Source organism: Alexandromys fortis, unplaced genomic scaffold (assembly GCF_014885135.2).
Source record: "Alexandromys fortis isolate MF-2015 unplaced genomic scaffold, M_Fortis_MF-2015_v1.1 scaffold_128, whole genome shotgun sequence".
Classification (NCBI taxonomy): Eukaryota; Metazoa; Chordata; class Mammalia; order Rodentia; family Cricetidae; genus Alexandromys; species Alexandromys fortis.
The window spans coordinates 2517924-2544479 of record NW_026068012.1 but is presented as its reverse complement, the minus strand read 5'-3'; the positions used below and the strand labels follow the sequence as shown (position 1 = coordinate 2544479).

Genomic DNA, 26556 nt, shown 5'->3' with positions numbered 1-26556 from the left:
AAAGGAAGGAGTGGGAGAAGACTGTTAAAGACAGGAGTGTTTACTGCAATCTTTGCTACTTAACGGGAAGGCGTGACCACAGTTTACCTTTTCTGGCCCCAGAGCAGAGAAGAGAAAATAAGTTTGGTGAGAACCAAGCCGGATTTGTACTGGCTGCCAGAGCTAACATCATGAACACCAGAAGAAAGGCCGGCCCTCTAACTAGCTTCCCTGCTCTCTGTTCATGGAAAGCAGAGGCTGCATCAAGAACTGAGTCCCTAGGAGGGAATTCCAGCAAGGCAAGGTTACAGTAGGAGGCCGTGTTGAGAGGCAAGCGTTGGGGAGTAGGGTCTATTTATTTACTTATCTTTATTTTCATACGTGTGAATGTGTGAGTGTGTGTGATGTACATATGAGGGTGCCCGTGGAGGCCAGAAGAGGGCATCAGATCCCTTGGAGCTTGAGTTGCAGGCAGGGTAGGTGGTAGGAACTAAGCTTGGTCCTCTGGAAGAGCAGCAAGTACTCTTTATCACTGAAGCATCTCGGCAGCCTCGGGAGGTAGAGTTCGCATCTCAGATTCAAGCACCAGTTTGGAGTCTAACTCTGAACTGGACAGGAGACTGTCTGTCTTCACGGTTCTGGTCACTGCCATGTGCTCCAGAGATCGTGTTTTCAAACTGAGTACGAACTCCTAGGAACCAAGACAGGGTGGCCTCTGGAAGCTGAGTGGTTCCCAGAGATGGGCCCTGCCATCAACCATGGCACACTTGAAAGTCACTGAACCAGTGGGAGCCAAGGGTGAAGCCGAGAGCCTCCTGGTCCATGCCTTCACATCCAGGTATTTAACAGACTGCAATGGGCTGAGTTCCAACCCAGCACCCTCGGAGAAACAGACAAAATGATCCACACAGCCCCTCACTCTGGTCTTCCGTTTTTATTTTAACTTTGGAATTGGACCTGGACACCGTCCAAACACTAAGGCTTCTCTCTCCGCTGAGCCAGTTCACATTCAGTATTTACATGGTCATCATATTAAAACTGTAGTTTTTAAGGAACCCTGCAAGTAGCGTGGGTATTCGTGGATTTGCATGGTGCTCGCGAGGCTGCGGCTCTGTAGCCTTTGGCTTTGCTGCTGGTTCGATGATAAAACCATCACTTTTGTGTTTTTTCCTGATTCTTCAGATGGGACGTCATAAAACTGCCAACTTTCTCTTTCTTAAATATGAGCCACAAATCATTCCTTAGCAGTGGAATCATTACCGAGGAACAGACAGTTGAGAGGTCTGTGTCACCAGCATGAAGGAAGGTGGTGGGGAGACATCCAGCCGTGCCCTAGATCTGCTGTGATATAAACGGAGCACAATACTGCTACAGTCTAATAATGAACTGTGACAGACATCCCCACCAGCTCCAACAAAACATTAACTGTCTTATTTTTCTTTTTTCTTTTTTTCTCTGTGTAGCTCTGGCTGTCCTGGAACTCACTCTGTAGACCTGAATGGTCTGGAACTCACAGAGATCCACCTGTCTCTGCCTCTGGCCAATTGCTGGGATTAAAGGTGTGCTCCACCACCACCTGGGGCATACTAACCATCTTGATATCAGCATCTTGTCCATAAGAATGTTGAGGAAGAATGTCCACACTGTTCACACAAACACACACACATGCACACACACACACACACACACACGAGAAATGTAGCACTGGTATCACCAACAAATGTTTTCACTAAGCTGATGAAACCAACGGTTAAAGATGGCAGACCCCACCTCTTCTGTGGTTCTCTCTCCATCTTTCGTACATAGCATCACTGTTACTTCAGAGCACTGAAGAATTCTTTTTCCATTTCTGCATGAACCCCTCTGTGCACCTGTCTCCAGTCGGGTACCAAGTCTTATCACAGGCTTTTGCTGATGACCTACTGTGTGTTTGGGTACTTATCCCTCACCACAGGCCTTTGCTGGTGACCTACTGTGTGTCCAGATACTTACCCCTCATTATCATGGGCCTTTGCTGCTGACCTACTGTGTGTCCAGGTACTTATCCCTCATTATCACTGGCCTTTGCTGATGACCTACTGTGTGTTCGGGTACTTATCCCTCACCACAGGCCTTTGCTGATAACCTACTGTATGTCCAGATACTTACCCCTCATTATCACGGGCCTTTGCTGCTGGCCTACTGTGTGTCCAGGTACTTATCCCTCATTATCACTGGCCTTTGCTGATGACCTACTGTGTGTTCGGGTACTTATCCCTCACCACAGGCCTTTGCTGATAACCTACTGTATGTCCAGATACTTACCCCTCATTATCACGGGCCTTTGCTGCTGGCCTACTGTGTGTCCAGGTACTTATCCCTCATTATCACTGGCCTTTGCTGATGACCTACTGTGTGTTCGGGTACTTATCCCTCACCACAGGCCTTTGCTAGTGACCTACTGTGTGTCCAGATACTTACCCCTCATTATCACGGGCCTTTGCTAGTGACCTACTGTGCGTCCTTCTCAGCTGTGCTCACAGCTACAGCCCAGAAATCTGACTCATGTTTTTTTTTAGTACAGGAGTGATATAGACAGTGAGGAGACTAAAACGCTTTTTAGGCTTCTGGTTTTTTCAGTGTTTGGTTTATTGTTTGTCTGATTTTTGTTTTTAAGTGGTGGCAGACAATTGGGAGGTCCCTCCCAGAAAGCTCCACTGCCTCTGACTCGGTCACAAGGACAACAGGAGCAGCAACCTGGCTCGTGCAAATGTGGTGTTGTCCTTGTGTCTCGTGAAGCCCGCTGCTTCACAGCACCAAGTGATCTGTAGGGTTTCACTTAGCCTGCGCTAGGCAAGGGTCCCACTGTGTCCTTGATGCCTTACTACTGTATACCATCCTTACCTATTAACATAACCACCCGGTACCTACCCACCTGTAGAGAATGCGTAATTACTGTTTTACCACCAACAGACGTGTAAAACCACAAGGGAGCAAAAGCTCACCAAATAAATGTCTCATCACCCACAGTATGTACACACGAGTGTTTGGTTAATATTACTAAGTTAGGCCAGGCTACCCAGCACTCAAGACGACACGCAGAGCTGCAGGAAATTATCTTTCATGAACCAGCAGCTAGCTCCGTGACTTTGAGGTAGGGTTTGCCGCCAGCATCATCAGTGATGAACAGCATTCGTGCCGTGGACATGTAAAAGCTGCTTCTGTGCCAGCTCTTATAGAGGTCACGTGGAGGAGGAAATGTATTCACGCCAGCCCTCCTTTGCTCAGAGTGCTCTTTTCCCATCCGGTCCCAGAGCCAAGTCATGCACATGGTGGTCTGAAGCCCTGCAGTGCACAGATGCGGGCAGGAGAGATGTGTACTCATGCTTCTCACACCTCATGAGAGATCACACAGGCCACGCAGGGACAAGCCACTCAGCCCGGAACTCCGCACCTACCTGGGATAGTTGATGAACCGGCCTGAAAGGCCTAAGAGTCTTCCCCTTCTCCTGCTTCTTCCTCAGCGTCCTCTTCCTCGGCCTCTCCCTCCGCTCCTTCCTCCGTCACCTCTTCTGTCTAGTGTTTACAAAATCACATCATTACTGAGACGCCTAAGAGCCAAAGGCACCATGGGAATAAGAGGCCAAACTAGAGCTGAGGGCTCACAGTGACACCTGCCACTCAAAGATGAAGAGTGTCTGAAAAGGACATCTGGCATTGACCTCCAGTTGTCACACGCACTCACACGCGCGCACACACGCAAACACACAAGAGAGGAGTGTAGCAAAAGCAGCACCGGTGTCCCCAACAAACGTTTTCACTAAGTTGATTAAACCAACAGTTAAAGATGCAGACCCTACCTCTTCTGTTGTTCTCGCTCCCTCTTCTCCCTCTTCTTCCTTGGGTCCACAAAGATAAAAAAAATGGAGTAAGATTTAAATTGAATTTTTAAGGTAAACAAACTATAACAAAATGGAAGCTCATTGAATGAGCAGGACATTACTTATCCGTAAGGTGTCAAAAGCAGAGCTGTGATGATCTAACAACATCAGATCAGAGATGTGTAGGAGAGACCCAGCCAATCAACTTGCTAGCAGGGGGCGGGGTCCCCCGAGGATATTTTTTACTTATAAAGATTGCGGGGTGCTCCCAACCGCCCCTTCTGTTTTCCTGTTCTCCGCGGGAACCTGTGGTTCTGTAAGTCTATTTCCCCATTAAAGCTGCATATATTTCTACAATCTGTCTGCATTCATTTAAGCCGATACAGAGATGCAAGCAATTAAGGCTTTCCACCAAAACAAAAATGTCTTTACTGCCTTTCTATCCTGATAGGTATGTCTTTACTGCAACTCCAACATAGTTCATACGCGTCACAGGCCAGTGAGATGCTCGACCGGTAAAGTGCTCACCATGCAAGCCTGACAACCTGAGTTCAAGCCCCAGAAAGTCGCTGGACTTTCTTTTACGCTAGCCCCATGCTGGAACACCAAAATGTCATTGTTTTTTATTCTTTTACTCTTTGGGGGGCTCGCTACCAAGCTCCCAAATAAATCACACATGGGGTCCTATTCTTACTTGTAGCCGCAATTTATTTGTATTTTAATAAATAAAGCTTGCCTGGGGATCAGGAGAGTAAAACAGCCCTCTGGCCAGCCTTACAGACCAGGCAACAATGACACACACCTTTAATCCCAGTAGCCACCTAGCTTGCCACAGAAACCAGGTGTTCGTGCAGCCTTTAATCCCAGCCTGAGAGAGGATTATAAAAATGGTCTCATTCTAAAATTCTTGGAGGCAGGATTGCCATTACGGACTGAGGTCGAGGCAAGTAAGAGCCAGTGGCTGGCTGTTTTGCTTTTCAGATCTTCAGGGTGAACCCCAATTTCTCTGAGTTTCTAGTATTCATGCTTCAGTTACTTACAAGTGCCCAGCTGTAGCTTGGCTTGTTTCTAGCCAGCTTTTCTTAAACTATCCCATCTACCTCTTGCCTCTGGGCTTTTATCTTTCTCTATTTCTGTATTCCTTTTCTTTACTTTTTACTCTGTGGGTGGCTGGGCGGCTGGCCCCTGGCGTCCTCTCCTTGCCCCTCTTTCTGGCCATGCTTCTCCTTCTCTTTATTCTCTCAGCCTGCCAGCCCCGCCTATCCTTGCTCCCGCCCCGCCATTGGCTGTCCAGCTCTTTATCCGCTCTTTATTAGCCTGTGTTTTAGACAGGCAAAGAATCACAGCTTCACAGACATAAATGAATGCAGCATAAACAAAAACAACACATCTTTACGTCGTTAAACAAGGCTTCCGGAGCATAAGCAAGTGTAACACACCTTAAAATAATAATTCTACAGCAGCCCCATGTCCCGCATAAAGGTGGTGTGAAAAAAACTGATCCCACAGGGTTGTCCTCAGACCTCCATATGTGCACCGTGGAACAATGGCAATCATTTTTGAGATTATAATGACGTCATTTCCCTTCTCTTCTCTCCAGCTGCTCCTAAGTCCTCCCCCATTTTCTCTCTTTCAAATTCATGGCATTGGCATGGATGTTGGGCTACAGACCTTAAAAGACGGTACCACCTTAGAGAACCAGAAGTGGCAACCTTGGATATATCAGGCCGTCACTCTGCAGCCTGTCTCTCTTCAGTTGGAACCACAGCAACACCAGCCACAGACTGACAGTCCCTCACTCTCATAGCTGAGGCAAGTCCATCTCCCTGATGCCCAGGCTCCGAAATGACTTTATGCTCTTATTTAACCCCTTCTGGCCTTATGGCTCCCCGCCCACTGGCTGGATCATGTGGTATGGAACCTTCTAGCCTTCTGGCCCATCCCCAGAAACCTGTAAGAACCAGAAATCCCTTTGTTCCCTACATCAAAGATTCTCCCACTTTGGGGCCTCTTGATAATGCTCTCCTGAAATCTAATTCTCCTCATCTATTTCCTATTAAACCCGGAACATCTCCTTTATCGTCTACAACTATGGCTGAAAGCCACCCCGCGCCTACCTAGCGCTCTGGCTTCCCTCCTCCTCACTTCTTACTCAGCAAAACTGAACCCCATGAGATTCTCTCACGTCAGCTGCCACTCAGAATCGGGTTAGCCGGGAAGATATTTCCTAACCCAGAAGGCTGAGTCACAGGCCCTCAGATTGGCTCCCACAGCCATCCCTGAGTTGCCCTTCTCTCTGGCTTCTCTGCATGTTCCCTGCAGGGGTGATCTGTCCCTTACTTATTTTCAGAATCTCCAGGATCCTGCCACTGTTGTAAACTGGATAAACACAAGTTTATGGCCAGGAGCAGGTACACATGAAGTCTGGTACCTACCCTCTGCCTCTCAAAGAGCTTTCGTTTTCTTTTTAACCTTGTGTCATCAGATTAAACGTCCATCATAGACAGCATGGAGCTATCAGTTCTATGGAGTTTTACACTTTCCTAAATCCAAAGACTTTTAGTATCCAAGCGAAACAAGGTATCATTAAAAATGGGGCAACCAGCCGGGTGGTGGAGGTGCACGCCTTTAATCCCAGCACTCGGCAGGCAGAGGCCAGTGGACCTCTGTGAGTTTGAGGACAGCCTGGTTTAGAGCTAGCTCCAGGACAGCAAGGGCTACACAGAGAAATCCTGCTTGAAAAACCAAATTAATAGGAGTAGTAGTAATCATCATCAATGATAATAATAATAAATAGTCTTGAAAGTAACTTCAAAGGGCCCAGGATATTGTCAGCACCAGCACTCAGAACACAGGCTCCCCATCAGGGCAGAAGTTTGCCTTCCTTCCCATTGCTCCCTCCTAATCACTGAGGTTCTGCCTGTCAGGGGGCAGTGGCTCAAACGACTGATAAAATGTGAATTGAATATATTTATCAAATGCCACTCCTGCTTCCCATCCTTCATAAGTTGAGGTACAATATACTAATTTCAAAAGCTTTTCAGCATTAGCTCACAGAACTAGACAGCATCTGATCTAGGCGGTGTTAAAAAACCAACTCCACACAACGCTTGAACTCAATTTTATGGGTCAGAAAATAACCACATAGACAAAGACTTTATAGAGAAAACTGTAGTTCCTGGGTCAGTGAAGTCAGGTGCTCACAGCACTGCAGACAGGAGCACCAGGAGGAGCCACCAGGAGCAGCCACCAGGAGGAGCACACGTGGGAAATGAGATATGTTGAACCTTCCACGGCAGCTATTTTTCATTGGGAGCTTAGCCGAGACTTGGGCCACTGACATGGCACTGGGACAGACCTAGGGGCAGGTGTCAGTGGTGACGAGTGTCAGACACAGATGGTGACGAGGATGCTGAACCCTGCCAGTGTGACCTGAAAGGGCGGCTAGCCCTAGAACTGGCAGGAGAGCACTGGTGGTGTCCCCTGGGTCTTTGGCTCTTAGTCCAGCCTTGTGCCCGCAAGCTTTTTGGAGCTACGTCCATTCTGGCCTTAACATAAGTCACTTTTGTGAGGATTTGTTTGGGGAGGAGCCGAGATGGTGAGACTTCAACCATGTGTCACCAAGTCCAGGGCTTAGAGATTTTCAAATGAAGAGTACCAGCTGGTAACAAACATTACTCAAAACAATTTGGCCTTTTCTGTAGATAAATTTACCTTGATAAGAGCCAACGCAAACAAACCAGTTGTGATGTTTTGACCATCTTAGAAAACTTTATAATGTTTTTACTCAAACTCTCCCAAGGGGAGGCTTGGCCTGAGGCCTGTAGTTCACCCACTGCCACCCCGAGGCCTTGTCGGCCACCGTCCCACAATTCCTTAAGTAGTCCCCACACCCGTTGTTCTTGGTCCCTACAGAATCCCCAGACATCACTTATCATCGTGTCCCTGGACAGCAAATCTCTTCAGGTGCTGTGGGACAACGGTCTCAAACCCTGCAAAGATTTGTCATTTATATTGGTTTAATAAATGCTGATTGGCCAGTAGCCAGGCAGAAAGTATAGGTGGGGTGAGCAGAGCAGGAGAATTCTGGGAAGAGGCTCAGTCTGCACTCATGACTCAGACACAGAGGAAGCAAGATGAGAATGCCTCGCTGATAAAAGGTACCAAGCCACGTAGCTAACATAGACAAAAATGATGGGTTAATGTATGATGTAAGAGTTAGTTAATAAGAAGCCTGAGCTAATAGGCCAACCAGTTTATAATTAATGTAAGCCTCTGTGTGTTTCTTTGGGACTGAACGGCTGTGGGACCATGCGGCACAGAGACTCACTGGGACCTGTTGGTCACATGAACACTGGACTCAGTGAGTTTCCTTCCCAATGCTGGGCTCCAGTCCTCACATTCCCACTTATGTTTTGCTAACACTCAAATGCCCTGGCTCTTTCCCCCAGGAGGCCCACAGGAAGCTACATGTCAGAGTTAGCCATCACTCAGGCAAGGAGTAAGGACCCGTGTCCGAGCAAGAGCATGAGTGTGACTTTTCCCTGGTACATGAGGAATCAGTGAAGCCTCCACTGATCGTTTCCCACCAAGTCTGGCTCAGGCTCCTCCCTCTGGCCCTCTCAGCACCAGGTCCACAGCAGTTAAAGCAGGAATGAGAACAGCTGGCCCCTCACAGCTACACCCTCAGCATGCCCTTTCTCTCTCACAGCTGTGAGCTCAGCACAATTCCTGGCACCGTGCAGGAGCTCAGTAAGGGACAGAAGCAACAAACCCACAGTGACAGAGCAAACACTCACATTCTTCTCTTGGGATTCAGAAAGGTCGCCAGTGTCTTCGCTGTCCTCTTTCTGTGCCTCATTTTCTCCACTTCCCTCGGCCTTCTCTGTACCCTGTTTAGAAAAGAATCTCAAGAATCTGACCTTCAGGAAGCACCTAAGGACAAAGCAAGCCACTCCTGCTGTGGCTTCTCCAACTCAGTCATGGCCTGTAAGAGACCTCCTCTATACAAGGTCATTTAGATGCTGACACAGCTCCCTAAAGCCCCAAACCTCTAACAGACTCCTGCATGCTGCAGCCATAAACTACTGACTGAGGGATGCTGAGTCACCCATTTAAGGCTGGTGAAGGTGGCAGATGCAGAGACAGATGGATATAGATGAATACGGTAGACAGATACACAGTTAAACTGGATGGGTGGGTGGATGAATGGATGGGTAGGTGGGTGGATGGATGGATGGATGGATGGATGGATGGATGGATCAGTGGGTGGATGGATGGATCCGTGGGTGGATGGATGGATCAGTGGGTGGATGGATCAGTGGATGGATGGATGGATGGATGGATGGATGGATGGATGGATGGATCAGTGGGTGGATGGATCAGTGGATGGATGGATGGATGGATGGATGGATGGATGGATAAAAGATAAAGAGATAATAGGTAATAATGATGATAGGTATATGGATAGATAAGATATAGATAATAGGTAGATGGAAGATAGATAGATAGATAGATAGATAGATAGATAGATAGATGATAGATAGATAGATGAATAGATAATTCAGAGAGAGAGAGAGAGAGAGAGAGAGAGAGAGAGAAGTGAAAGCAATGTTAGGCCCACCAACCACCCTGAAGACACTGGCAGCACCAGTCCTTACCTCTGCAGTGCCTTCTGCCTCTCCTGCCACATCGCCATTGGGAAGGGAAGAAGCTTCCTCGGGCTTTGTCACCTATGCCAAATAGTTGAAAACACCTGAGATTCTCTTCAGGACAATGACTCACATGTCAGTGTCTCTTAACTAACTGAATTGTTCTTATCTTTGACCATCATTTTATCTGCAGCAACAGTGGGGCTCACATAGGGATGAAGCCATTGCCACCCATGCTGTAGTAACAAGAACTTAATCCCTGTGGCTGGGGAGATGACCCAGTGGTTAAGAATGCTGGCTGCTCTTGCAGAAGACATGGGTTCAGTTTCCAGCACACTCATGGCAGCTCACAGCCATCCATAACTCCAATTCCAGGGATCCAATGTCTCTTCTGGACTCTGCAGGCACCAGGTACGTACTTTACATACAAACATATATGCAGGCAAAACACCCATACACTTAGAATAAAATTAAAATAATTTTGAGAGCATGAAAGCAGAAAGCATCTTAGCACAAGCTTGGGGCAGAGCTTGTGCTCTGTGTAACAATAGTCTTGTACCCTGTAAAGATTTATCACTTTTATTGGTTTAATAAAATGCTGATTGGCCAGTAGCCAGGCAGTAAGTATAGGCAGGGTGCCTAGAACAGGAGAATTCTGGGAAGAGGAAAGGCATAGTCTGCAGTTGTCATCCAGAGGCAGAAGAGGCAAGATGAGAATGCCTCAGTGATAAAAGGTATCAAGCCATGTGGCTAACACAGACAAGAATTATGGGTTAATTTAAGATGTAAGAGTTAGTTAATAAGAAGCCTGAGCTAATAGGCCAACCAGTTTGTATATGTTTATGTATGTTTCTTTGGGAGTGAACGGCTTCAGGACTGGGTGGGATAGAAACCTCTGTCAACACAGAGCCATATTAGCTCCCCCCCATGACAGTCTAACTTATTAAAAGGTCTTCAGCTTTTTAAAGCTATCATTAGGTTATCTTCAGGACAAACATTCTTCAAACTCACCTTCTGTTGACACCCTCATATGACAATTAATCTTTAATATATATAAGTATATATGTATATATAATCCTATCATTCTAATTTATTCTTTGTAACATCTGCTCAACATTAAGACTATGATAATTTATTCAGATATGTTCTAAATGGTAGATAGTCAGCGTGGCCCCATGTTTATGACTCCCTGACTAAAATGGTGGGGATATTTTTATCAGGTTCCTTTTCCAAAGGTAGGAGTGATTCAGATCCCTCTGTAATATATGAATATCCTCCTTCTCTTTAGCCTTGTGGCCAATTAACACAGCTGTATTTTTTAATGATTGTGAGTGTGTTCAGGGGAAACGGAGTTCCATCTTCCTCTTTATTTATATCTCCTTGGTCCCTAGAAAGGAAGGGCATACCTTGAATCACTTACACTGTCTGCTCAGATGATTTTATCTGTATACTGACCGCTTTCCTTGAGTTATTTCTAATTCTGGATGGGTCTTTGAGACCAGCTGACCTGGGAACACTTCATGAGTTTGTGTGTCATCCTTGAGCAGGGGCCGTGCTAATCTCTGTATTATTCAGATTTTAGTATATGTGCTGCAGAAGAGAGCACAATTTTAACTTTTGTAAAGATAGATTTATCTTAATAATTCTGTGCCTTTATAGTTATTAATATCTAGACCTTTAATTCAGCTATAATCTAATGTTATATATGATATAAAATAACAGGTTGGGGCTGGGATTATAGCTCATAAAACAGTATTTGCCTAGTATGAATGAGCCTTAGGCTCCATCCTGAACACAATTTTTTTTTTATTTAAAGTCAATGTCCCTGAGGTGTTCTGAATAAGAAATGTCCCCCATACACTCCTGTGTTTGAACTCTTGGTCCTCCTTGGTGGCACTCCTTGGGGAGGTTATGGAGCCTTTAGGAGGTGCAGCCTGGCTGGAGGAAGTACATTACACCACTAGGGTGGCCTTGGGGAGTTACAGTGTTGCCTCACTTCCTATCTGTCCTACTCAGGGTTTCTATTGCTGAGACGAAACACCACGACCAAAAGGCACACATGTGCACACATGCCTGCACGCATGTGACGCACGCACGCGCGCGCACACACACACTGAACTTGTATAGAGATAGGCAAAGCCCCATAGAACAGTGACATGTAGATTTATGACGCATTCTGTAAATTAAAAAAAAAAGATCATGTTGACTTAGAGCATCACTGATGAGCACCAGTGTTTGCCAGCTTCTATCTCCTTCTCTTATAGCCTGTACGGGACCATGCAGGGCATCCCAGCTTACCTTTGACCCTGGAGGAGGAGCCAAACCAAGGAATGAATAAATAATATTTTCTTCTTTTGCAGAGAAGAAAGAGTCAAAATCCTGGAAGCAAAGAAATAGAATATTTAAAACCATCATATATTTGGGGGCTGTTATATGTTCTGAGCCCAGTCCCCTTATCAAGTATGAAACATCCTCTCTGCTTGTTTTGTCAACTGATAATTAACCCATAAAGTATAAAATAAAGCCATTAATGTTACATTTGTTTTTATGCATTGACACACACACACACACGAGTAAAGCCTGCAGAAGGGGTGATCGGGACAGGTGCACAGTGCCTGTACTGACAAGATGTAGAGAAGCCTTTTCCCACCTCTGTTTTGCATTCTGTCCTTCCCCACTTCCCTGAATACCAGGGCATTCACATCTATATTAATAAAGATGCCAATGATCAAGTCATCTTTGGTTGTGCCCAAGCCTAGGCTGTCTCTGTCCTCAGGCAGTCACCACAGCCCGACTCAGCTTGTCATGGGCATACATGTCTGCTACTTCCAGCAGGAATTCCCTCTTGGGTGGGGAACCTGGCCTTGGCTGTGCCTGGCTTTCCATCTGGTGTTGCCTTTCTCTGACACTTGTCTGCCATGGCTCTCAGAACATCTTCATCTTCTCTGCACGGCAGATGCTCAGGACTCCGAGACATACCTGAAGCTCTCACCTCCTGGTGCAGAGACATCCATTGCTTGCCTCTGTCCCCGTGTCTGCTGCTGTCATGGGGCCCAGGGCATGGCTGACCAAGAACCAGTGAGATTTTCATAATCTACTTCCTAATGATGGGGAAAGATATGGCGACAGTATCTTAGAGTTTCTATTGCTGTGATAAAACGCCATGACCAAAAGCTGTTCGGAGAGGAAAGGGTTTATTTCAGTTTACACTTTCAGACCATTCGAGGAAATCCAGGTCAGGAACTCAAACATGGAAGAACCTGGAGGCAGGACCCAATGCCACGGAGGAGTGGTACTCACTGGCTATTTCTTCAGCCTGCTTTTTTATGGCACACAGGACCACCTGCCTAGGGGTGGTACCACCCACAGTGAGGCGGAATTGGGATGGGGTGATTCACACTCAAGACCCTTCGAAATCATTTCATCTTTCAGTATGTGCTAGTGTGAACTTTTCTGATTTCCTAATAGTGAAAGGAACTGGTGTGCCAGAAAGACGGCTCCGCAGTGAGGGAGTGTTTGCTGCTCCCACAGATGTCTTGAGTTCACTCCCCAGCATCCACATCAGATGGTTGGATCACAACCACCTGCAGTTCCAGCTCCAAGGGATCTGACGCCCACTTCTGACCTCTGTAGGTACTTCGTACAAACACACATGTGCACAAACAGGCACGTGGGGAAGCGCACACACACACATACGTGTGTGCACACATGCACACACACACACACGCACGCACACAAAGATAAATTTCAAAAAAGAAAGTTAAATAATTTTTTACAGAAAAAGTAAAATCAGAATTCCTTGTCACCACCGCTCCCTCCTGCATTAGCCTTCTCCTTGTCTACCAGAGTGCATAGGAGACTAGGGGTTGTGTGGAGAGTGGATTCTCTTGTCTTTTATTGTTTTGATTACATTTATTGACAGATACAGAATTGTTCCACACCTGGTCACTGTGCAACTGATTCCACCATCTTTTCACTATTAAATTTTGGTTTAATAAGAGAAGAAAGAGATCATGACCTGACCGGCCAGAACGATTTCAAACAGTGACTCAAAACTAATCGACTTGAAACAACTTCTGGTCAGCGGGCTGACAAGATGGGTCAGTGGATAAAGTGCCTGCCGTGCCAGCACAGGGCACTGAGTTCGGGGTCCCCAGCGCCCATGGAGAAGCAGAGCCCAGCAGCACGTGTCTGTCAACCTGGTGCTGGGAAGGAGGCAGAGACAGACCGACTCCTACAACCCTGCCTGCCGAGCTGAATCAAGGAGCCCCAGGTCCAGCGAGAGACCCTGTCTCAAAACACAAAGCAGAAAGAGATTGGAGAAGAAACTCAGTGTCAGCCTCTGGCCGACATCACACATGCATGCACATATGCATGGCCACACAGACTTGCAAACCACACACATTAGTTAATGCTGGGGACGCAGCCCCGCCGCACTTATTACTACAAATGGCGCCCACGTGGACAACTGCTTCCACATAAAGCCTGAGACAGCTTGGGAAGTAATTCTAGAACAAAATGACAGCTTTGTGCATGGTTTCTTGGTAGCAGCACTCTCTCGGGTCTACTCTGCTTGCTAGAGGCAAGCAAGCGCTCTCATCTAAGAGAGGCTTCCTGACTCAGCTTCAGCTGCAAAACCCTGCAGCTCATTAAGAGGTCCTGCCAGGAAACACTTAAATGGTGTTAACAAAAAGCTGAACGCATGCTTTTCGGTTTTCAGCCATAGCAGGAAAAAAGCTGCGCCGTTTTAAAATGCTGGCTTTCTGGGCCATCCTGCCAGGGCAAACTCTGACTGTTTGAGGCAGGAGGGCCGGCTACAGAGAAAGGACTTGAGTATTGTCTTTTGTAGCTCCCTTGCTGGCAGGGACCTTGAAATGCCATAGAGTTGTGGCAGTAAACATGGCTACAGCCTGTATATCTGCCATGAGGCTGGAAAGCTAAGGAATGGACTGGATCTAGCTGGCAAAGCCATGGCTTTAATCCTACCCATATTGCTCAGTAATTTAAAGGCTCATGTATCTAGAAAAAGAGAGATACAGTAAAGAGAGATTCAAAAACAAAGATGTTTAAATGATTTACAGTGTGTTAAAAATATATGCAGACTAAAAGCTAAAGGTTCTTAAAAGTAAAAAAAAAAAGGGAAGAAAGAAAGTTGTTGGGTGTGGTAGTACACACCTTTAATCCCAACACTTGGGAGGCAGAGGGAGATTGACCTCTGTGACTTCCAGGTGTGATAGCACACGCCTTTAATCCCAGTTTCTAGAAGGCATAGACAAACAGATCTCTGTGAGTTCAAGGTGTAGTAGCATACACCTTTAATCCCAATGCCTGGGAGGCAGAGACAGGCAGATCTCTGAGAGTTCAAGGACAGCCTGGTCTACAGAGTTATTCCAGGTCAAAGATACAGAGAACCTGTCTCAAAAGGCAAAAAATAAAAGTAAAAATAAACGAAAATAGAGGTTAAAATAAAGCATACAAAGATGGAAAATACACAGAGAATCTTGATACTGTATGCTATTATGCTCTCTTTGAATTGTTTGAATGCTGAGGAAGGAGCAACAGCTGCTAAAAGATATTTATTTGTAAATACTGCTGAACTAATACAACATAGATATTTTGAAAATGCTTTGAAATTTGGATCGAAGGACATGATACTTTGGAAAGGAGTTTCTTTTTTTGTTTTCACAGAGGATGAGACCCTGTTCATTTCTTCTATCCGAATATGGTATGATGGACCACGTTATCCTGAAGGGTTGCTGTAAACATCTTAAGAAAATTGCTTCGCTCAACTGCCAACTGAGATGAAACTAGCACACAGGTAAAAGAAAGAAAGAAAGACCTAATTAATGACGCCCCCATTCAGCAGGAAGCAGTTTGGAGAGAAATAACTGCGCCCATGTTCCCAAATATGGTTTATAAATGTTCTTTTATATTTAAAGGGGGATATGATATAGATATGAATAATTTGCATTAGTATAGATTCTGCTTCATTGATAGAGATTTAAGGTCAGTTTTGTTATATGTATATGTATTTCTGATCTTGATTAAGGTATTGTGATTGTGTAGTTCATGTAAAAATGTAATGTATATAGATTGTTAATATAGATCATTAATAATAGTCAAGTTTATAGTCATGTTAGTTAGATTTTCTAGATATATAGATATATATTTCAGTTAGATTGGCATTCTTCATATCTTTTAAAGACTACGGAATATGCCATTTAATGTTTTAATAACTTAGGATTTTTCATGACAATGAGACACTCTGCTCCTGGCAGCACCAATCTACTTCAAGAAGAATATGGGCATCAAAGAGGATCCTTATGGAGTCTGATAGCCATTTGGGCAAGAAAACTGCTCTTGCCTGGACTATTGCATAAACTGGACACAGAGAACCCTCAGAGAGAGGACTGCTGAACTTGCCTAAAGGTGAGATGACCTTTTGGGGTTCCTGATTCATGAAGGAGTCTGCAAGACATTCTTCAGGACAAGCAGATAGTGACTGCCTTTGAAATTTCCTGCTTTGTGGAAATGTCTGCTGGAAACTATGGGCCTGTAGGCCGAAGATGGATGCCCCAACGGTACAGAGGAACTTTGGGTGACTGTACAGGCAGCGAGATGTCTCTGTCATTTCTAGAGTTTGAAAGTTGCTGATTTCTTGTTTGCTTAGGTAATATTATATCCTTCTGAAGTCTTTGAAGGAGTTGAAGAATAGTTGGTTATAGTTATAATTTTCCTTAGTTATGGTATAGATTATTGTAATTTTTACTTGATAACTGTTTTGTTATATATAATTTTGCTCCTTTAAAGTTAAAGCCTTCTTTTTTTGTTTAAACAGAAAAAGGGGAAGTGATGTGGGAGTGTCATATATCAATGTGTTGATTTCATTGGTTAAGCAATAAAGAAACTCCTTGGCCCTGATAGGTTAAAACATAGGTGGGAGGAGTAAACAGAACAGGATGCTGGGAGGAAGAGGAAGTGAGCTCAGAGACGCCAGCTCTGCTCTCTGAGGCAGACGCAATGAACTCTGGACCCAGGATGGACATAGGCTAGAATCTTTCCTGGTAAGACTGATGCCACACAGATTATTAGAGATGGGTTGATCGGGATATGAGAATTAGCCTGTAAGGGCTAGAGTTCATGGGCCAAGCAGTGTTTAAATGAATACAGTTTGTGTGTTGTTATTTCGGGCATGAGCTAGCAGGCGGCCAGGGTGCTGGGGACGCAGCCCCACCGCTCCTATTACTACAAATTAACAACACACAGAAGACGTTACCACAGCGCTGAATACTCACCCCACAATAGTGCTCTTCATTGAAGATCTGAGGTGGCAAAGGAATCCCATTCTGAGGCTTCTTCTCCCCGGGCACGTTCTCTCTCATCCACTTCCTGTTGTCTTCATCCCCGGCGATGTCCAGTTCCTTAAAGTCTATTTTATTGGCTTCCAAAAAGCCCACCACTTCTTGCTGTTTCTTCCTAATCTGGTTAAGAGCAGAGAAAAAAATGATCATTACTGTATTATAATATCATCATAGCTGGCTTTGAAGCGTGATTGGCTGATGTTTACATCAGTCATCTTCTTTAGCTGTACTGTATATAGCACAAAACAAAGAAAACAATGAAATCACACCTTTCTGTTAGAAAGGATCAACCGAGGAACAATGGAGCTGTTGGTCCTGGCACAAGTGTGATTCTATGCTAAATGCCATTCTCAGTGCCTGCCCCCAAGAAAGGAAACAGAAGAAATCTGTCTGCCCTTGGACTCACCAAGGACCACTTAAAACGGGCTCCTCAGATTGACTGGAACAAGTGAGGTTGGCCTGGCCTGGGATTTTCACCCACCTCGTCCTCCCCCTGTGGGCCCTTGCTCAAGGACTCTCATTGTGTCTTCCTCACAAAGAGCTGCTCTTCCCCAGGTAGCATCCAGAGCTGACCCCATGCACACAGCACCAGCCTTCAGAGGACTCCTCCTCTTCACGACAGAGAGAGCAGTGCACCGAAAGACTCACTCCACACCTTCCCTAGGTCCCTTCTCCGTCGCCAAAGGCCCTGCTGCTTCCACACTGGCTGGCTGTCCTAAGGGACAGGTCTGCAGGACCTGCAGGTCCCTGGGGGCCCAGTGCCTGTTTAGAGCCTCGGGCACCTCGGTGGAGGCTAGGAGAGCTCTTTCTCTATGCCCACAACAAGCTTTGTCTGTCCTTCGGTCACCCAGCCACTGCTGGCCGGCCACCCCAGTGTGTCTGAGAATCCACAGCCACACCTCCCAGTTCCCTTCCCTTGACACCTCTTGTTCATTGTCCGGTACAGTGAGGAGATTTTCCAGCTGCGGTCACCATACTGTAGTGTGGAGCCTGCTGGGCAGAAGTCACAGATGACCTTTGTCCTAGCTCCAAGGCTGCTCTCGAGCAAGGGATTAGGGCTTTGATTCCCTCATCTTCCTTCTGGGGTGACAACTGAGTGAGACCGTGGGTGGCAGGCGATGCGGTCTGTGTGGTAGCCCAAGAACCTGCAGTGCTGGGCACCCAGAACTCACCGTCCTTTCCCAGTCAGGCTGACCATGCTAGCAGGTGGGGTCTCACTGCTGGGGTGCTGCTAGACACAGGGTCTCGATACACTGTCCAGGCTCTCCTAGATCTAGCTACATGGCCCAGGCTGGCTGCAAATGCACGCTCTTCTGCTTTGGCCTCCTAAGTGCTGGGATTACCGGTGTGCGCCGTCATGCCTGGTTTGCCACATACACGTTCTCATTGCCATTTTATAGGAACAACGAGTTTCCAGTGAATTGCTGGGGTTTCCAAGACTGCCACCCAGATCAAAATAATTCACTTTTTTTCTTTTTTTGGGGGGGGGGGTGGACAGACAGCTCAGCGGGTGAGTGCTTGCTGCACAAGTATGAGCTCACATCAAGAACCTGCGTAAGAGGGGCTGGAGAGATGGCTCAGTTGTTGGGAGCATTGCCTACTCTTCCAGAGGTCCTGAGTTCAATTCCCGGCAACCACATGGTGGCTCACAGCCATCTGTAATGAGGTCTGGTGCCCTCTTCAGGCCTGCAGACATACACACAGACAGAATATTGTATACATAATAAATAAATAAATATTAAAAAAAGAAATTATGAAACAAAAAAAAGAACCTGCGTAAGAAAGTGGGTGTGGCCACAGGCTTACGTGTAACTGCAGTCTGTGGGGTAACTTCCGGGGCTTGCAGGCTGCTAGCCTAGTTCCAGGCTTAGTGAGAGATCCTGTCTCATGTGAATAAGGCAGGTAGTGATAGAACAGGACACTGGACATCCTCCTCTGGCCTCTGCATGTGTGCGCAGATACATGCATACATGCACTCACACACAGCCATGCTCATACACCACACTCACAAACACACACACATAGACACACACACACACACACACAGAGGCCCACTTTTCCTATCACATCTACACCACCAATCTAGTGGGAGAAGGGACTGAGAAGTCTGGGAGGTCCCATCCACCGCCTTGAAGAAGGAAAGGATATCTATCCTCTCTCTGCTCCTTGTCCCCGTGCTTCACTGCAGAGAAGATACCTACCCTCTCCCCTCAGGCCAAAGCCCTCACATGTGTGGTACGACGTGACCCGGGTCTTTGAATGTCATTGTTACAATGCTGACATATGACATGCATTCATTCCCATAGATGAGACCCTGGATTCATTTTCTAAACACGTGGTCTTTGCAGACCACCCAACACACGGGAGCAGAAACACAGTAGCTGCTACAGTTTTCCTGTCAAGTAGCTGTTGGATGAAATTCCCCATTCCTGAACACTCGGCAGCACAGCGGTGGGTGCTGCATTCGCCCCCTTCATGGTAAGGCAGGAGTGCCCTAGCTCCTTGGTTTTAGACGGTTCTAATGCGGAATGAGGATAGCCCTAGGTCTACTAAAATAGCCGCTAATAATCACAGTAACTAATAAGGACAACTACAATGCTCATTAACACTAATGATGGCTAACAAAACTCAGATCGGCAGCTGACACGGACAAGCAGCTGCCGGCGTCTGTAACTAATGATCAGGAAACTTTCCGGGGCCCGCTCGGGCCCTGGCACAGTGCTGGGCACACGAGTGTGGCATCTCAGGAGGCCTCGTGACCTAGCTGTGAGGTGAACACTATTCTTATCCTCATTTTACAGGCGAAGAAATCGAAGCTTAGCAAGGGTCTCCTCAGAGGTCACCCCATTACAGATAACACGAAAACATTTGCAATAAACAAAACCAAAGAAGTTCGTAGTTTATCCCTGTTGTCTGGGGAATATAAACAGCCACAATGTCAGAGCAGACGAAAGGCTGAGCTGGAGTAACCATTCAGTGGTTAAAAACACTGGCTGCTCTTCCAGAGGACCTGGGCTTAATCCCCAGCACCCACACAGTGGCTAACAGCCACTTGTAATCCGGTCCTGGGGATATGAGGCCTCTTCTGACCTCTGTAGGCACCAGGCACACATGTAGTGCACAGGCATGCGTGTAGGCAAAACACCTAGGTACATAAAACTGATAAAAGTTTTCAACAATGAGCACATTTGAAACCCACTCCAGGGGCTAGGGAGATGGACTCAGTGGTTAAGAGCACTGACTGCCTCTTCCGGAGGACCACGGTTCAATTCCCAGAACCCAAGTGCAGCTCACAGCTACCTGTACCTTAAGTTTCAGTGATCAAACTCCCTCACACAGAGATACATGCAGGCCAAATAGCAATGCACATAAAGTAAAAATAAATTATTTTTAAAATCTCTTTCAAAAATTAAAAAAATAAAACCCACTTCAAAAAAAAAGAACCACCAAAGCCATTATTCTTGAAAAAAAAAAAAAAAACCAAACATGTAATCTCAGAATGTAGCATAGCAGTAAGCTAGCATGCTCACACAGCATGCATGCAGCCCCAGGTCTGCAGAAACAAACATGCCCTCATTATTTATATCCATCAAGCAAAGTTTATATCACCAATAGCCACGAGAGAGTTACATTTGCAGTCTCTGTGTTGTTTGGAGTTCTCCATTCAAGATGTGTGCTCCTCTTTTTCTCCTATTCCGGGTCTGGGGCCATTACGGTGTTAACATGGCAAGCCAACTACCTCTAAGTCTAAGTCCTAACGACGGAGGAGAATCACAGAAACCAGTATGGATGGGTGGGTGGGACTGCCAAACTCTTTCGTTTTCTGCTCACCCTCTCTGGAAATCCTCCTTAAAGTTCAGGGCTAGGAGTGGCGGCCCTCAGCAAGATCTGCTTGGGGCTGGTCCCTAGCCAGGCCCTGGAAACATCTCTGCTGAGTGACTGTCAGAATTCCAGCTGCAACCTGAGACCCTCTAGGAAGCAGCTATAAAAGGAAACAGCCCCCTCTCTGGTCTCTAACTCTCCGAACTAGTTAACAGTTTTCTTCCCAAAGTCTCCCTCATTTCTGCTAAATTGCTGGTCAAAACCTCAGCACAGACAGAAACTGAATTACAGCCTGAAGCCAATCTCTGATTCATTCCTACGTGAACCGAGCCCCTGAGTTGCCCTTCCGTCTTTGGCAGGTGGGTCAAGACTTCACAGAACAAAGGTCTGAGTCAGGAATGGTGATCCAAAGAAATCCAGGCAAAGCCATGGTATGGAACTGGGCTTTTACCTCACACTCTGGGTGCCTCAATCCCAAGAGCCTTTAAAACTGTGACCTCAGATGAGTTTGCTATTGTCATTGTGACATCATTTTCCACAAATAATAATATCACACCCACTCTCTTTACGCTTCCAGCTAGTTCGAAGACGGGAGGAATTATGCCCTGAGACCGTTTCGCTGATCTCTTTCAATTCTCCCCGACCCGTTGTCTTTTTCCAAGTTTTAATCTGCGTCTTATAGAATGAATGGTAAAGCACTCAAAATCCAAAGCCGGTGACAGAAAAAAAAGACACAGGACAGAAAGCGCAGGCTGAAGCCGAGCGTGGACCACTCTTCCCTCCCTCCAGTCTCCTTTCACGCCCACCTGCCAGATTACACTCTTCACCACACACTTTTTCCAACACCGAGAAGACAAATGCGAAAGGCGAAGGGCACTCATGCTCGCTGCCGTGTGCAGTTGACTAGCACGCAAAAAAAAAACAAAAACGGAATTCAAGACCAAAGCCTGGGCATACCCATTACTCCTCCAGAAAATCACCCAGGGAGAAAGCCCACAGAGCCCCAGACACCTACCGCTATGGACCCAGAAGATGTGGCAACAAACACTTTGATAACCATTTCGACAGTCGGAAAGAGGACTCCCCCTAACACACCCCTGCGAGGGAAGTCGCTAGACAAATCCCGCGGTGACGCTGGGAGGGCAGGTGCCAGGTCTGTGTTGGCCGCTGTTCCAAGGCTCTGCCCCCGGCCCTCCCCGCCAACCAAGAGGCTAAAGGGTAACAGAGAGGCATCCTGGGTTTCCCCCTCCGTTCGGGATGTCAGGGAAATGATTGGCTGATAAAAGCAGCTCCTGGACCCTTTCCCTCATCACTTTAAAGGCCTGACAACAGTCCGTAAAAGGCCAGGCTGGAGCTCGAGAGCGCACCAATCACAGACCTGGAGAGATGCCTAGGGCAGAGGAGGCGGGGCCTGGGGGAGGCTGGGGGCTGTGGAAAAGAAGCCAGGAGTCCGGAGCCTAGTGAAAAGCCCAGAAAATAAAACACCTTTTACAGGAGGGTTTTGTACAAACAACAGAGTTGTGAAGACAGAAGCCGTCAAAATGGCCATTCAAATGAAGAGAAACTCCTGTTTAAAATTTTCTAGAGGGTTATTTTTAAACAATCCAGTGAACTGTCTGTCACACAAGATCCCTTAGTAGTGGCCTGTTTCCTGCTTTCTCTACCAGCTGTCGGGTGCTTAGAACTTCACGGACACCTCAGAGGCAGGGAAATAGCCCGTGGTTGCCTGATTACTGCAACTCGCAAATTATCTTCCCTGTCTTAAAGACTTTGGGAGATGGGGATGTTTATAGCAAATTCTGATACGTCTTATTTATATAGGTGATTGAATAGCAGTAAAAAAAAATCTGAATACTGGCTGGAGACATGGTTCTGACACCCTCATACCAATGCACATAAAATAAAATTAAACATTTTTTTGAAAAATCTGAATACAAAACTAATAAAGAAGCCTGAGTGCTACCAGCCCAGACTCTGTTGATGGGTGTCATGCGATGGTCTCCTGCCTAAAGTCACTTGCCTCCAAGCCTGATGACCTTCCTGGAACCTCATAGTGGAAGGAAAAAACAAATACAAACACAAACATTCATACACACAATACACACACATACATACACACTCATACAGACACACATACACACATGCATAAATACACACACATACATACACACTCTTACAGACACACAGACACACACACATAAATACATACACATACACACAAAACAGACACATACACACTCATACACACATAAACACATACACTCATACACACAGGCACACACATTCACACAACACACACAAATACAGACACACACGCACATACACACACGCACGAATACACACATATGCGCACACACAGACACACACACAAATTAAAAAATCAGGTCCAAGAGCATTAGTGGCCAAGGCCTGCCACTTGGGAAACACTGTGAGCATTGGCCTCCCTCTGGTTCCAGACCTTCTTCTTCCCCGCCGCTCCACGGGGGAGGGGAGCAGGGTGACCTCTTTGGCTTCTGAGCCTACTCCTTTCACCAGTGTCTCAGAGACTCTGAGATCTGTCCCTGTCACTCAGGTGGGTGTCTATGGTAAGAATGACCACTCTTATCCCTAGAATCCTGCTCAAGGTCAACTAATTCACAAGTCAAAATTTAACTTTGGAGCCGGGCGGTGGTGGCGCACGCCTTTAATCCCAGCACTCGGGAGGCAGAGGCAGGCGGATCTCTGTGAGTTCGAGGCCAGCCTGGTCTACAAGAGCTAGTTCCAGGACAGGAACCAAAAAGCTATGGAGAAACCCTGTCTCGAAAAATCAAAAAAAAAATGTAACTTTGGAGCAGCATGAATGTATCGCTATAAACGTAAACAAGTTGGAAGGAAGAGTGACAATGTGGCCATTGAGAGAAACAGCATCAAGAGCTTCTCCCCGAGGACCACGACTCCCCGAGGCACAGGGTTGAACTCCTTCCTGTGGAGCATATCTCAAGTCCAATCAGGAGGACAGGATTACCCAACATGCACTCTTGAACTACTGCACCAGTGAGCCCATCCTGCCTGGCATGCCTGTATTGGAGTGTGCAGGGTCCAGCGTTGCAGAGACCACTGATGTCTTTTCTCCCAGCAGTACCCTGCACAGCACCTTCCAGTACTATGGAAGCTAGCCAGGAGCAGAATTTCACAGAGTTTCACAGTCAGTTCAAGATTGACTACTCTGTAACCAAGTGTGTGGTGTCTTCAGCAATAGGGTCTCACCAGCTATTTCTAATGGACAGAAAGAGCAATGCTAGTAACCTATGTTGTTTGGGGAGCCTCTGGGGTCTCTCTGACCAATAACTCATAGGGAGGTAACCCCTGTCCAGTACTGAGGTTTTCATTTACTATCCTAGGTCTTCAAGGAGCAGCATTGGTCACTAATGTTCAAACTCTTCTAAACATTGTATTTTAATTAGCTTCCAAACAAAGGAGGTTTCATAAGGCTGCTTCATACAGCTGTAGACTAATCATCCCCCACCCTCCTGCTCCCCACCCTCCTAGTCCCACCCATCCCCTTACTTAGTTGCCAGTGTTCACCCCATTCTTTCCTGTCATATATAAGCTTATGACTGTGGGTGCTGGCTAAATCAGAGACACATTACCATTGAAAATGAGCAACGGGGAGGGCTCAAGCATAGACAAGACATTTATATCAACCCTCTTGCCAGGACACGGGGAGCAGAAAAGAAGAGGGAGAGGAACGAATATATGAGCCGGAGGTTGGGGGGTGGGGTGCTGTGAAGAGCTGTCCTCTGCACACGACACGGCTGTTGCATATATGATCTCAGAGCAGCTGTGGTTACCTGCATAAGGCCCGCACAGGATCAAGCCAGTTAAAAGCCCCAGCTTGGAAAGGGGATAGGCCCTGGAGCCCAGTCCTCGGCTAAGAAGCTGTTAGCAATACATGGCTGCTTGCAAACGGAGGGTCACTTTTCTTTACGAGTGTGGCCCCCAGAAGATTCCCCGTGTCCCAGCAGATGATTCCAGTACTAACTGGATTCAGACGGTTATGTAAATAAGCATAAAGTGGGAGGGGTATGTGATGGGAAGCCCTAGGGAGAGGGGTGGATATGGCCAAGACACTTATATATGTGTCTATAAAATGTTCAAAGAATAAATAAAATTTAAAAACTTTTAAGTTAGTTTTAGACTTCAACATGCAAAGTTAACTATTCCCAAAATTAGGTCTTTCATGTAGATGAAAGCATTCTCCAAACTTGTCTCTAGAACTATTTATTTTCTCCTAAGGCCCTCTGAAGATTAAAAAACAATTGTATACTTCTTTTCTCTGTTTTCAAAATATCTACACCGTTTATATACCATTTTTCCTACACACTAAAATACTTTTCATGTCTTAAAGTCCATTATATGAGCATGGTATTTATCCCTCTGAGGACTGTCTAAGACAGTAATAAGCTCGGCATATTTTCTTCCGAGATCAGATGAGATTGGACATGTTCAGGGTGGTATGGCCTTACTCTAGGTGTATTTTCTAATAGCTGTGTACATTAGAAATATAAACTGTGGCTGCATTCTCGTGTTCTGTGGAGAACACACACCCCTGCTCAGAGGATAAAATATGTGTTCAGTAATGGTGTTCCCTCCAACTGCCAACTGCAACAGCCCACAGAGAGAAAACAGATGCTGGCTGAAGTAATAGCTGCCCATCTTTAGGAGCTGATCATCTGCCAGCTCCACTTCGGGTATTTTGCACAAACCCTTCCTTTGATAAAGAAAACCTTAACTTAGCTCCCACTCAGTGAGGACATAGATCTGGCTCTCTTAGCAGGATACAAATGAAGCTACAAAGCTTCCCTCCAATCCCCAGGGCCCATGTTTCATGGAGTTTGTGATAGTTTTAATGAAAACAGATCATGGAGAGTGGCACTATAAGGAGGCGTGGCCTTGTTGAGGTGGGCGTGGCCGTGGTGTTGGAGGAACTGTGTCACTGGGGACAGTCTTTGAGGTCTCAGATACTCAAGTCACATCCAATGGGTCATTCTCTTCCTGCTGCCTGCCAATCTAGATGTAGAACTCTCAGCTACGGCTCCAGCATCAAGTCTGCCTGCTATGACCATAATGTACTAAATCTCTGAACTGTAAGCCACCCCCAATTATATGTTTTCCTTTTTAAGAATCAGTCTGACCATGGTGTCTCATCACAGCAACAGAAACACTAATTAAGACTTATTTTTTTTTTAAGTAAACATTTTTGGGTGTTTTTGTTGTTATTGTTGTTGTTGATTTGTCAGTTTGGTTTTGGTTTTGAAGACAGAGTCTCTCTATATAGCGCTGGCTGTCCTATAGCTCTCTATTTAAACTAAGCCACCCTCAAACTCACAGAGAATCCCCAGCCTCTGCTTTCTAAGTGCTAGGAGTAAAAGTGTGTACCACCATGACAGGCCCAAGTACATTATTTTTTAAATAACCATAAAGGTGTATACTTAGACTCTGAAAAACTCAAGAATTTCTTAAGTGTTCCATTGACATTGCTGAGCTTGGAGATGACAAACCATTGTCAGATATTTCTAAGTCTTCAAGTTCAATATATTTCTGAACTGTTTTCCACCTCAGAATGGAGCTGTGTGCCCACGTAAGTGTGCAGGGGTGAACCACTTAGCCCCTGCAGTGGTTTGAATGAGAATGGCCTCCAGAGGCTCATATATTTGAATATTTGATCCCCAGTTGATGACATTGTTTGGGAAAGATCAGGTGTGGCCTTGTTGGAGAAGGTATGCCACTGGGAAGGGCTTTGAGGTTTCAAAACCCACAACAGGCCCAGTTAGCTAGTTAGCTACCTCTCCCTCTCTCTCTCTCTCTCTCTCTCTCTCTCTCTCTCTCTCTCTCTCTCTCTCT

At 46.2% G+C, this 26556-nt stretch overlaps 1 protein-coding gene, 1 long non-coding RNA gene and 1 other non-coding gene across 4 annotated transcripts in view; 1 reads left to right on the top strand and 2 right to left on the bottom strand.

Annotated features, from left to right (window-relative positions):
• Window positions 1-26556, bottom strand: part of Sh3bgr (SH3 domain binding glutamate rich protein) — a 31564-nt gene that overhangs the window by 346 nt on the left and 4662 nt on the right. The window contains exons 1-7 of one of the 2 annotated variants that reach the window (XM_050162127.1): window positions 21689-21963; window positions 16786-16971; window positions 11789-11869; window positions 9500-9571; window positions 8639-8731; window positions 3819-3857; window positions 3417-3534 (exon numbers count right to left, since the gene is read on the bottom strand). In XM_050162127.1, coding sequence (XP_050018084.1) covers window positions 3448-3534; window positions 3819-3857; window positions 8639-8731; window positions 9500-9571; window positions 11789-11869; window positions 16786-16971; window positions 21689-21733 — 603 coding nt within the window. In that variant the 5' untranslated portion in view covers window positions 21734-21963 and the 3' untranslated portion in view covers window positions 3417-3447. Of the gene's footprint in view, window positions 1-3416; window positions 3535-3818; window positions 3858-8638; window positions 8732-9499; window positions 9572-11788; window positions 11870-16785; window positions 16972-21688; window positions 21964-26556 lie in introns of those variants that run through there. The other variant, XM_050162126.1, reaches the window with a different exon arrangement.
• Window positions 6-3386, top strand: LOC126513641 (uncharacterized). The gene is made up of 3 exons (XR_007595401.1): window positions 6-2069; window positions 2173-2225; window positions 2329-3386. It is a non-coding gene; the product is annotated as an uncharacterized lncRNA (long non-coding RNA).
• LOC126513672 (U6 spliceosomal RNA) lies at window positions 10993-11096 on the bottom strand. Its single transcript, XR_007595407.1, has one exon. It is a non-coding gene; the product is annotated as a U6 spliceosomal RNA (small nuclear RNA).